Here is a 13,199-nt window from a genome sequence, read left to right as displayed (position 1 = left end):
GTGTATGTGTATATATGTATGTATGTATGTATGTATGTATGTATGTATATATATATATATATATATATATATATATATATATATATATATATATATATATATATATATATATTCCGTAATGCGGCAAGGGATATTTTATACGCACTTTCCCACAGACAGGAAAGCACATACCACGGCCTTTTTCCAGTTGTGGTGCACTGGTTGGAACGAGAAAACCCCAATCAGCTGAATGGATCAACTGAGTTGGTTGGAGCTAGGGGTGCACACTCCCTCTCCAACTTATGCAATCTAATTAAAATTAGCTCCACAATTACATGTGGATCTAACACCAGCCAGTTGGAGCTCATGTCCACCAATCAAAACCTTACTTGCAGAATCCTGCCAGTGATTTAAAACTAACAACACTGCATAGTCTCCAATCTCCAGGTAACATTTCCTCTGTAAATAATAATTTAAATATTAACCAATCACACTTCGCCTTTTATAACGTTATTTGGGAGCATACAAATTCTAAAAATATCGGGCGAGTCTATTTTAGTGGCCGCAGTACAGCGAACCATACCAATACGTACGGGGTGGGTTATCAGTCTTCGATTTTACATTAAAAATTATTTATTTATTTATTTATATTTAAAAAAAAACTAAATCAGTCTTCAGTTTTACATTACAAATTATTTATTTTATAAAATAAAACATGTTTTAAGGCATTCGTAATTCACACGAAACATGTCGTATACCCTCAGGATAATTCGGAATGTTTTCAAATTATTTTTAAATCACTGGCAGGATTCTGCAAGTAAGGTTTTGATTGGTGGACATGAGCTCCAAATGGCTGGTGTTAGATCCACGTGTAATTGTGGAGCTAATTTTAATTAGATTGCAACTTATGTACCCCGAAAGTCCATTGTTTTCCGGATACAAATAATGGTTGACGTTTTTTCGAGAGGTCTGCTTATTTGATATACATGTATAATACATGATACTGCAGGTGTCCATTTATAAGTTGTACCACCCCCATTCCCCCACCCAATTTGTTTTGTTTTTAAATCCTGCATCCGCTCTTGATTATCGGTACTTTTGAACTAAAATTCACTAGCGTGGAATACTAATTGTCATTTATTGAAGCGAACATTTAAACATGATCCTAAATACATTTTTGAGACCACACAAATAACAAAACTATAATAAAATTTTAAAAATTAAACATTTGGTTTATTTGCACATTTGATACTATACTTGACAAAAAAGTAAATAATATACATCACAGGGTTTTGCGTTGGAGGTGGGGAGTTCTAAATTCTATGAAAATGCTCATTTGTGACACCCCCAACCCTCCACACACACGTTTTGGTACCTTCCTACGCCCGTGATATAGTGGTTAGAATAAGTAAAGCTACGTTGCTACAAGTTAATGAAGTCAAATGTGAATAACTGATGATAAATAAATCAGTGGGTTCTAGTGGTGTCCTACTGTTCAAAGTCCGTTTACATGTAAATAAATAATCGTGTTTAGAATCAATAGGATTACGGTGATTAAGTAAATGAATTCAAATGTTAATACGTATCTTGTGTTATGTTTGAATATTCCCTTCTTGTGAACCTTGTTATCTTTGTGGTTAACATTTGATAATTCTGACTCGGAGAGGAAACTCGCTACATTTTTCCATATTAGCAAGGGATCTTTTATATGCACCATCTCAAAGATAGCACATAGCACGGCTTTTGATATGGTGCACTGGCTGGAACGAGATATAGCCCAATGGGTCAACTGACGGGGATCGACCAGAGATCATTGAGCACAGTTTAAGCCTCTACCGGGAAATTTTTTAGAGCTCTCTCTCTCTCTCTCTCTCTCTCTCTCTCTCTCTCTCTCTCTCAAACTTATAACACATATGGATCAAGTTACAACAAAGTGAAACGAATCTATGATGTTAAAACGGGGAAATACATGTACCCTTAAAAAGTAGACTAGAACACATACGCCGTAATATTTAAAAACTAGGGTCTGTCATTTTAAATTGTTTCCCTATTTAAAACAATACAACACATCGGCAGTTTGCCTCGGAACATTGTGTTCTCAGATTATAATAATCTCAGAAAAATTCGTGTAAAAGGTCGCGGACAGTTTCTTTTTAAAAATCATGAAAAGTTGATAATAAAGTGTATGAATCATCTTACTGAAGTCCACTCTACAATTTGTCTCACATGTAGGGTACAGTGTGCTGTTTTCTTTTCAAGTTGTTCTACAAACGGACTTCTTAAAACAAAGTACTGGCCCATTTATTTTCACATGAAAGTTGCAACACCTGTAACGACATGTACAGGTACAAGCCTAATCTGTTTTAATGGTAAAATTAGAACAGAAGGAACAGCTAGTTATCCTGAAACATCGGTTCGACGAAACAAATCGGGTACGAAACGTCCCGTGACAGTCTCGCCTACCATGTACTTTTTCGATGCACTGGTGATCATCCATAGGTGCAACTATAAACCAAGTTTCATTGATCTAGGACTTGTAGTTTGTGAGAAACGGATTAAAACGCTAAACTTTGACGCTGTAGGGAAAAAAAAAAACTATATCGTAAAGACGAGACAAAAATACAAACCGAAAAACAAAAATGTTTGTCAAATTAAGTGACAGTGAAAATGTGTGTGTGTGTGTGTGTGTGTGACAAAACTCATAGATATACAGCAGCGTGCTTGTCCTCTGTGGTGTCGTGGTGAAGCCATCGGAAATAAGGCTGATATGTACTGGGTTCGCAGCTCAGTACCGGCTCCCACCCAGAGCATGTTTGAACGACTCGATGGGTAGGTGTAAGGCCATTACACCGACTTCTATCTCATTAGCCACTAACAACATATCCTGGACAGACAGCCCAGATAGCTTAGGTGTATGCCCAGAACAGCGTGCTTGAACCTTAATGGGATATAAGCACGAAAATAAGTTGTAATGAAAAATGTCCTATAAGTGGACATGCTTATGAAAATGTGTTTTCACTGCTTTGATATCTGCTTGACTGGCATGACCCGACGCGAGTTTTAGCGGATTACAACACAGAGATACTGTGAAAAACATGAATGATGTTCCACTTTATGCAATGTGTACAATGAGACATTTTCAGAAGGCTTTGACTGTTGGGTGGTGGGATTTTTTAGTTTTGGCGTGTGTGTGGTTTTTGGTTTTGGTTGGGGTTTTTTAAAAAATGAATATGATATGATACGTTAAAGTTTGTTTTGTTTAACGATTTGGTACTATTATCCTGTTCAATTATTTAGACCCAAAGTTTTTTGCAAATGTTACGTTTATTTCCTATTCGATATTTGTTTTCTTTGCATTTACATGAAAACAAACCCAAACCCCGACAGGTTTTATATACAAATCATCATATAAAATGCACGAAGTTGACTTAATTCCACTTTTTTAAAATCTCTGTGTCTTTTGAATCCATGTTATTTCTCCTATAAATAACTAAGGCCACTTGCATATCAAAAGCATCATTCTATAGTGCGTTTCAAACTAATGTTCGGTTTTATCGTCCTGTCCGCACAAATCGTAGTATGACCTATATTTAAGAAAATATCTGTAAACATGAAGCAGGCGCGGATTCAGGTGGGGAGTTCAAGTGACAAAACCTCAATTTGAAGAAAAAAAAATGTATCAAATATTATAATTATATTGTGGAATACACAAGCGCGCGCGCTGAAGAGAGAGAGAGAGAGAGAGGTCATTTATGTAACGACGCACTCAACATATTTTAATCTATGGTTATAGAGAGAGAGAGAAGAATATGGTATGCATGCGATTGGTGGAGGTGTAACCCTATGCACAACCCCAACCCCACTTAAGGCTTCTTTTGTATATGGAGCGGGACGTAGCTCAGAGGTAAAGCGTTCGCTCATGGTAGGTCGACTGATCGATCCCACATGGTGGACCCATTGGGTTGTGTCTAGATCCAGCCTGTGCACCACAACTGATGTATAAAGGCTGTGGTATGTGCTATCCTGTCTATGGGATGGTGCATATAAAACGTCCCTTATTGCTTATCAAAATTGCTTATCGGAAACAGTGGCCCATGTGGCGGTAGCGAGTTTCTTTCTCACTGTCATAATGCTCCTTAACCGTTTTGTCTGACGCCACATAAACGTATATCAAATGCGTTGAGCGTGTCGTTAAATAAAAATTTCTCTCGTATGTATGTGTAGTCTATATGCATTTCTAGTCGATTAGTTTATAGGTTGTTAGGTTGTTTGATAGTGAATGATATGGAAATAAATTGTTTTTGGTGTTAAAGAGTTCATGCATACATTAAAGTAATACTCCTGATGGGTATGGAGAAATAACTTAATCAGTCGACGAACTCATTTCTTCATCACTATCTTCGTTAAGGGGGACTATCACAGGGGGTATTTTATTTCTTATAAAACTATTTTGTTTTCTAAAATCTTCTTCGATCTTTATTACATGTTTAACTGCGTCAGAGAAGTGTGTAGGTGTGACAGAGTTCAATGCATGTGCAAGTTCTCTCCGCACCGTGGTCATTTTACCATCATTATGACGAGCTATGTGCCCTTTGACTTGACTCCAGATCAGTTCTATCGGATTGAGTTCAGAATGTCTTGGTGGCAGCCTTAGACACAAGTGCCCATGGCGTTCAGCAATATCATCAGTAACAAATTGCTTTGCACATTTGTTACTTTTCACAAGTTCATAAAGAACTGGCTTTGTCATGTTACTCTCAAAAGGTATATTTTTGTTTCGTAGCCACGACTGAATTTCTTCCTTTTCAGTGTTTAGTGCAGGACATCGTGTAATCTCAGTTAATTTGTTGTGGTAGCTTGCGTTATCCATGACGATAACAGAAGGTTCTTGTAGAGAAGGCATAAGTTGTTCTTCAAACCATTTGATGAAATTTTCATGATTCATCTCACCATGATAGTCTCCGTCTGTTTTTTTAGCCTCAAAGATCAATTCACAGCCATCTATCAATCCATATTTATCACAGCCAGCATGACAAATAATAAGTCTTTTTCCCTTCCCAGTCACCGAACAGAGTTTAGGAACTCAATCAGCAGCGTCTGATTTCGGCAGGTGATTGGCGGTACTTGTGCCCGGGTGGATATCTGTCCAGTGGTGGGATGTTGTGTGGTTGACATTCACCCAGGTCTCATCTTGATACACTATTAAATACCCCTGTTCTCGTAAACTGGATATTTCATGGAGATAGGACAGTCTCCTGTTTGATATATTGGCGTCCTCAAAAATCACTTTTCCCGATTGTAGACATATGTTGGTATTTAAAATCGAGGTCATGGAGTGTTCTTCGTAAAGTTGATATGGATATGTTGATTCCACATTCCTCCCTTAAAGCCACGTTAATCTTATGTAATGTAGGTAATTCGCCCTCTCTATAATATATACACGTATGAGTTCCAATTTAGAGGCAATTTAAATAACATTTTAATTATTATTTGATGTTGGTGGCCTTTGACATTTTATCCCCCCCCCCCCCCCCCTGGTCTTCTGGGTCCGGCCCTGCATTAAATTTATTTATAAATTTGGAAAGCACATTCCTGCGGTGTGTGAGGTGATTTGTGTTTATTACTGTGCTACACCTCAGTTGTGTTAGGTTAAGTATGGTATGCTAATATATAATTGATATAATAAAATAAAAATACATAATACATTAGCTAAATTTATTAAATATAATGCACCTACAAGAAAGGGTTACATGTTCTGTTTGTTTACATCTATGTTTAACGGAAAGATTAGACAATTCTGTTACACACTGCAAAACAATAATAACCTTGATTTAGTGAAACAAGCTATAATGGCCTTCACGTAGCCTCAGATCCCAATGTTTTGATATGCAAATGACCTTAGTTATTTATAGGAGAAATAACGTGCATTCAAAAGACACAGAGATTTTTAAAAAGTGGAATTAAGTCAACTTCGTGCATTTCATATGATGATTTGTATATAAAACCTGTCGGGGTTTGGGTTTGTTTTTATGTAAATGCAAAGAAAACAAATATCGAATAGGAAATAAACGTAACATTTGCAAAAAACTTTGGGTCTAAATAATTGAACAGGATAATAGTAATTCCCGTTTTGTTCAAAGAAAACCCTTTACAATTTTCCATTAGCAGCAAGGGATCTTTTATATGCACTTTTCCAAAGACTGAAACAAAACAAATTGTTAGCGAGCATTCGCCATCTAGACCCCGCCAGTGGCTTCATTTAAATATAAAATCTGATATTTTACTCTTGTTTTGCATGTTACTAGCATGTCAGTTTGGGTTGACTACAATAATAATAAAACAACAAAAATAAAAAACAAAACATAAATTCTATTCTATTCTTCAAGAAATAAAACTGGCCATGGCTTATATATATTAATCAATAAATAACAAAACATATTGCAGCGAGTGGTGATTGACGTGGTCTTCCGTTACGACGGCAATGCTGAAGATCAAAACTAATTTACTATAGTTAGTAACACACACCAATTTCTATAGGGAAGGGATACTACAGTATGGAAAATGTCCATATCCAGTATGGTCCAAGAAAGCCTCTCCTATGCCAAAAGTTCGATGTCGCCGGGCTTCAGCCCAGGGACGGGACGTCACGGTCTGGTGATTAAATATATTGTAAAGTTCAGCAAAACAGAGCTGGATAAACGCTATCCAGACTGGTCTTTAATTAATTTACTATATTCGTGGTAAAAAACGCGATTTTACTCCATGTAGCAAAATGATACGCTGTATGGTCCATGCAAACCTCTCCTATGTCAAAACTCTGATGGCGCCAGGCTTCAGATCAGGGACAGAAGGTCAATATATACAGTATGGACTAGTTATTAAATATATTGCAAAGCTCAGTAAGACAGAGCTGGGGAAAAAAACATCGCTCGCTAGAATGGTTTTTTTTTTGTGTGCTTCATGTCAAACTGAATGATCACAATGGGGAACCAGTCAATCGTTTCGCGAACTTTACCGCCGCATAAACCAGGGCTGCGTTCAGCCAGACCGAGCGGGAAAACGTCCGCTAGACTGGTTTATGCGCTTCACGGTAAACCAAATGGCCACGTTGGGAACCAGTCAAATATTTAGCGAAACGTTTGTTGGCTCAACATGGGGTTGCAGGAGCCTGTGCTGTAATGTTTCACCCACAGAAAGATCTCCAGTATCACAGAATGGTGCATGGTGAGGTATACACCCCGCCTTCTCGAAGTTTAATCACCGAGGCCAACGCATTGTTGACAGTTCTCCGTAACTTCTTCTCCACCCCTGGCGAACATTCAATGTAACAAGCCGCTCCAACCTTCCGGGCAAACTCGGAACCTGCCGAGGGACTAACGGGTATTTGTCCGTTTGATTGAAGCATGTTCAAAACCACATCCGCTTCACGAAGATCGGCTTGAGTTCCGACCAAAATGAACGGAGTCTTTGGCGCCATGTGACGTATTTCCGGCAGCCATACGTCTTCCACATGTTTGAGAGAATCTGGTTGTACCACTGAAAAACAAACGACGAACACGTCGGTCCCTGTGTACACAAACTGTCTCTTTTCTTCATATTTATCCTGCAAAAGGAAAAACAATCAAACCTGGTTTGTTAATATGGCCGATAACTATTCGGTGTGTGTGTGTGTGTGTGTATGTGTGTGTGTGTGTGTGTGTGTGCGCGCGCGTATGTTTCTCTCTCCCTCCCTCATCTCTCTCTCTCTCTCTCTCTCTCTCTCTCTCTCTCTCTCTCTATATCTATATATATATATATATATATATATATATATATATAATATATAATGTGTGTGTGTGTGTGTGTGTGTGTAGATTTATGTATATATGTATAAAATTCTGGACTTCTTCAATCGTTTCAAGATTACTTTGTACCAAATAAGAGAAGTCCATGTCAAATTTCGATGTTGAAATATTTACGAAGATACAATAACAGCACTTGTCACACTCATTATTTGCGTAAATACTATTATCTATTTCTGGTAAATTAATACACTTTTATTTACTTTACAGATATTATGCAGTAAACATTACAGGTTGAAATGTGCACAAAGTACAATTAAAATGGAATCGCGATTTTCTAGAAAAATGAAAACTACTAACCGAAACATTCTTTAAATCTAAATTAAGTGGCACACCATTTTCTTGTAGCTAAGGTGTGCCACACACTTTGTATGTACTATCTGCATGTGTCCAAACGCTGTTTTATATCAGTTAAACTGTTTTATTCGAAAATGTTAAAAATGTCAGCAATGGGAATTGATGTGGTCTGATAACCTATAAACAAACGTTCCCGGAGTTTTTTCGGAGTTCAAGATTTTTAATTGCGACATTAATGAGCGTGTAACCCTTTTATGTACAAGCAATTGCTCACCTGTTCATCGGTATCAATCAGTTCCAGGTGTAATTTCCGCCCACGCACGATAAGTGTACCTGTAATATGCGAAAAGTGAAGGAATAATTTTGACTGTTTAAATGTAGTTTAAATATAATATAATATGTAATATAGTCGTTATGTATGTTGTATGTACTAATATATCGAAGAGGGCCTCGCAAGTTGTTAAACTTGTGCCCGATTCTTTTTGTTCTTTGCATAATAAAATATGTTTTCAATTAATCCTGTGTAAGATTGAATAAACGCATAAATTTGATTGTTTAATTGATTGATTAACTGATTCATTATTAATTATTATTTAACGATACCCCAGCACAGACAATACATTGGTATCCAGGTGTGGAGTACACAATAGAGTGTCGACTTCACAATGGAATCCACACCGTACCACACCCTGACATACAGCAAACATTACACAGTAACCTAACGTGTACTGTATCACGTAATCTTGAAAAGGAAATGTTTGGTGGTGGTGTGGGTTTGGTGTGTGTGCTTGCTTGTGTGTGTGCGCGCGCGCGCGTGTGTGTGTGTGTGTGTGTGAGAGAGAGAGAGAGAGAGAGAGAGAGAGAGAGAGAGAGAGAGAGAGAGAGAGAGAGAGAGTTGCTTTTTTCATAGTTTATTATAACATACATTTCTAGAGTTTTATATATAGCAATGTCATTGAAATCATCTCCTCTATGTTATACACTGGTAGTTAGTTAGTTATAACTATTACCTGCTGTGGTGTGGACCAGAAGAGTAATTTAAATCAGATTCTGCTCTGTACTTTCGGTTGCTTTGTCAAACATTAATTAATTAATTAAAATAAAACGAAATCGGTGTTGAAAAATAAACGGATGTGAAAACTTGGAGGTTTTACATTCTAATTTTCTGTTTTATCCAATCTAATTGAAATTAGCTCCACCATTACATGTGGATCTAACAGCAGCCCGTTGGAGCTTATGTCCAGTTGACCTTTCATTCGACCAATCAAAACCTTACTTGCAAAATCATACAAGTGATTGGAAAATAATTTGAAAACATTCGGGATTATGCCGAGGGTATACGAAATGATTCGGGTGAATTACGAAGCATGCCGGAAACTAATTTCAATATAAAATTTTATATAAAATTCGTTTCAAGACGAAAAAAAAACCCGTGATGGTATAGCCATACAATCTGTTTATACTAGTATAAAATCCAGAGTTTATTACTGCATTTTCCCCCATGTTTTTGTTTTCAATGTTGAAATGGACCAACAAGTTCGCTTATTGCATAAATAGTCTCGCCCTATATTTTTAGAATTTGTATGCTCCCGAATAACGCGATAAAAGGCGAAGTGTAATTGGTCGATATTTAAATTGTTATTTATAGATAAAAAGTCACCTGGACATGGGAGTATACGCAATGCTGTTAGATCTACTGGTGAGACCAGTAGACCTAATTTTAATCAAATTGTTTTTTATCTTATCTCATTTTATCTTTTTAAATATTAAAATCAATTACGATAGCTCATTTCAAACATGAACTCTTCAACACTTTGAAACAAACCGGCATTTAGTACAGCTAAAATGATTATGTTCATCTTTGCTTTAAGATCCATGTATGCGTGCTAGCTGACACGGGCAGACATGGTTCAAACGATGACTTGTGTCACACCCATGGACACGTGTGTCACTGTGGGAGTGGCTGGCTAATTGCATTCCTCACTTAACTGGTTACTCGGTCCGCTGTTGACATGATATTTAGAAGTAGACCTTCGCGTCGTAACAAAATCAAACATAACAGTGTGGTTTGTCTATCGAGAGCGTGCGGTGACTCCTGATTCGAGTTGATATCGGTTTTATGTGAGATTATTCACACACGACGTCTGCACACAAGAATACTTGACACTCGGTAAACCAGGCGAGTTAAAAGGTCTAGTGGCCTAGAATCTTGTGTGTTTTAATGCTACGAACCTAGAATAAACATATTTGTTCTAAAAAGGTGGAATGAAATCTAATTTAAATACAGACATAATTTTATATCTATAAATCCGCCAATCCAGAGCGACTGACGGACAGACTGACACACATACACACAGAAAGAATGGGAGAGAGATTCGAGAGAAACCAGGAAAGAGAAAGAGAGAAAGAAATAAAGATGAGGGAGAGAGTAGACTGGGAAAGCTATTCGAGCGACACTAAAAAAGAGAGGGGGGGGGGGTAGGGAAGAGGGAAGAGAGACTAAAAGATAGAGATGGGGGGCAGGAGGGAGGGAGGGAGAAGACCATAGGTGTACGGGCTCTTTTTTGTAGGGGCGCAGGCTGGTTTTTGCCCGAATCTGGCAGCACTCGGGGGAAGTTGCCCCCCTGTCCCCTGTCTCGTACGATTATGGAGAAGATTGGGAAAGAGATTTGAGAGAGATTAGGGGAAAAAAACACACACACACACATACAGAGAGAGAGAGAGAGGGAGAGAGAGAGAGAGAGAGAGAGAGAGAGAGAGAGAGAGAGAGAGAGAGAGAGAGAGAGAGAGAGAGAGAGAGATTGGCTTAACCGTTAGATATACCAATCATACCGGGCTACCCTATATTAAACCGGTCTATTTAAGTTTGACTTGTTTTTAAGAAATCTGCATACAACTGAACCATGATATCAAAATACTTTTGTTGAATTAAGAAAACCTTCCCCAAAACAAAGTGCACAAATGAGGAAAAGATAAGTAGATATTCAAAATATTCGTCTTTAATCGAATGCCATTTTTTTGTGTTTCTGCTATCAGCTAACGGTCTATTTGTAAATTATTAAATAACCTTCAGCGCTATAAATAAACATAAACAGGAAAAGATTCCTTTCTATTCATAGAACTCACTGCTTACATGTGCGCCGGTAGCGTATTTATAAAAAATAACTTTTCTTGGCCCAGTTCAGATTACACCTGAAGCGTGTTTGTGAGTAAGATGTTATGTTTATCGAGCATCTCTGGAGATAAAAACAACTCCCTAAATAAATCTACGCTGTACTAGTATGTGAAGCTATATCCAATCACAAACAAGATAACAACAACAATAAAAAAAAACACATGCTTACATTCTGCGTACACAAATGCAAGACTAGGCGATGGTAAATTATTTGTCAACATACATTTTAGCACAGGAACAAGATCGTAGGCCTATATCAAACTGTTGTATAAATGAGTGAAATAAGAACTAATTTTCAAATCTGAAGCTGACATTTTGATTATGAAAAGGGGTAATTAAATTAAGTCAGTTTTAAATAATAAAAATTAATAATAAAGGAAAGAAAGATACGGGGGGAAAAAGAAGAAATGAATATATAAGAAGAAAACCTAGAAGTGTATTTCTTGGATTCAATCAATGTCATTAAATTTATTATTTAGTGTTCAATAGTAATAAATATTGTTTTTATTTCGCTATATTGTTCAATGTTTTAGGTTTTCAACCAACACTACAGTGCTAGCATGACTGATTGATTCCACAGACGATAACAGTCGGGGGGGGGGGGGGGGGGGGGGGGGGGGGGGGGTTGTCTTGTGTTTTGTTTGTTGTCGGTTGTTGTTCCTTTTTTCTTTCTGTTTTAGTTCTTACTCAAACGGGTGGGGGGGGGGGGGACGTGGGCGGTTTTTTCTATCACAATAAAAGAAAAAAAATATCCATATCTAATAATTATAAAGTATCAACAACATCAACAACAACAAACAACACTGAGGTTACCGTGGGAACTACTAGTATTTTAAGATAATTGCGTATATATATGACATTATATAATTATTAGAAGCGGGGCGTAGCCCAGTGGTTAAGCGCTCGTTAGATGCGTGGTTGGTTTAGGATCGATCCCCGTCGGTGGGCCCATTGGCCTATTTCTTGTTCCAGCCAGTAGTGTAACAAAGGCCGTGGTATGTAATATCCTGTCTGTGGGATGCTGCATCATAAAAGATCCCTTGCTGCTAATAGAAAAAAAAGTAGCCCATTGAGTGACGGCATCGGGTTTCCTCTCTCAGTATATGTGGGATCATTATCTATATGTTCGACGCCATATAACAGTTTTTAAAATGTATGGAGAGTGTCGTTAAATAAAACATTACTTCCTTCCTACATATAATGACGAGTGGTCTTACCTGCATGGTTATCGAACACCGAAGGGACGTGTTGGGTGGGGTACCTGCACGTGGCGTACCCCATCAACATACTAGTTTTCCCCACTGAATCATCCCCAACAACCACACATTTAATGTTCCTTCGTTTCTCCGTCACCATTTTTAATCCACCGTAATTCTAACATAACTTTTAGACAACTAACGACGTGCTTCAAATAAGCAGATTCGTGTGTCGATATACCGTGGTGTATTTATAGGGTTATCCATGTGACGTCATCACGAGAACATCTCAACAGGGGGAATTCCTTTACTGTCTGACGCGACTTAAGACTGACATTTCAACATCTTGGTTCAGCTAGTGACAATTTCTGTTTTCTATTAGGAGCGGATACAGGTTTTGTCATAGGAAGGGCCGGAACAAAAAAAGGAAGGGGGCGAATTGTCTGACCGGAAAATTAGAAGAAAAAATATTGGGAGTGTGCAGTTTGCCGTAAAAATAAGGTGTCCAGGGTCGCCCCAATAAACTTCCTTGACTATGGTCTAGTAACTGCATTAAATTTTACAGAGATGACACTTAAAAGTGCTTAGGCCGCTTGGTGTGTTTTATTCGCCCACGCAGAAATTGATCGTCTGACGACACACATTTGTTACACAGCTTAGGCCTAACTATGAGATAAAAACAGATTTCTTTCTTCCTTCTTCTTCTTCTTC

The 13,199-nt window shown here is 37.8% G+C and overlaps 1 protein-coding gene across 1 annotated transcript; it reads right to left on the bottom strand.

The window, feature by feature from the left end:
• Positions 1 to 5,978: 5,978 nt before the first annotated feature.
• Positions 5,979 to 12,877, bottom strand: LOC121371982 (cell division control protein 42 homolog). The gene is made up of 3 exons (XM_041498216.1): positions 12,510 to 12,877; positions 8,392 to 8,450; positions 5,979 to 7,582 (listed from the first exon to the last, which is right to left on the bottom strand). Exons 1-3 carry the CDS (start codon positions 12,646 to 12,648, stop codon positions 7,187 to 7,189), a joined length of 594 nt encoding a protein of 197 aa, XP_041354150.1. The 5' UTR covers positions 12,649 to 12,877; the 3' UTR covers positions 5,979 to 7,186.
• Between the last annotated feature and the right edge of the window lie 322 nt (positions 12,878 to 13,199).

Source organism: Gigantopelta aegis, chromosome 4, assembly GCF_016097555.1.
Source record: "Gigantopelta aegis isolate Gae_Host chromosome 4, Gae_host_genome, whole genome shotgun sequence".
In the NCBI taxonomy this organism is placed as follows: domain Eukaryota; kingdom Metazoa; phylum Mollusca; class Gastropoda; order Neomphalida; family Peltospiridae; genus Gigantopelta; species Gigantopelta aegis.
The sequence above is the reverse complement of the archived record's forward strand: the minus strand, read 5'-3'. Positions and strand labels throughout refer to the sequence as shown.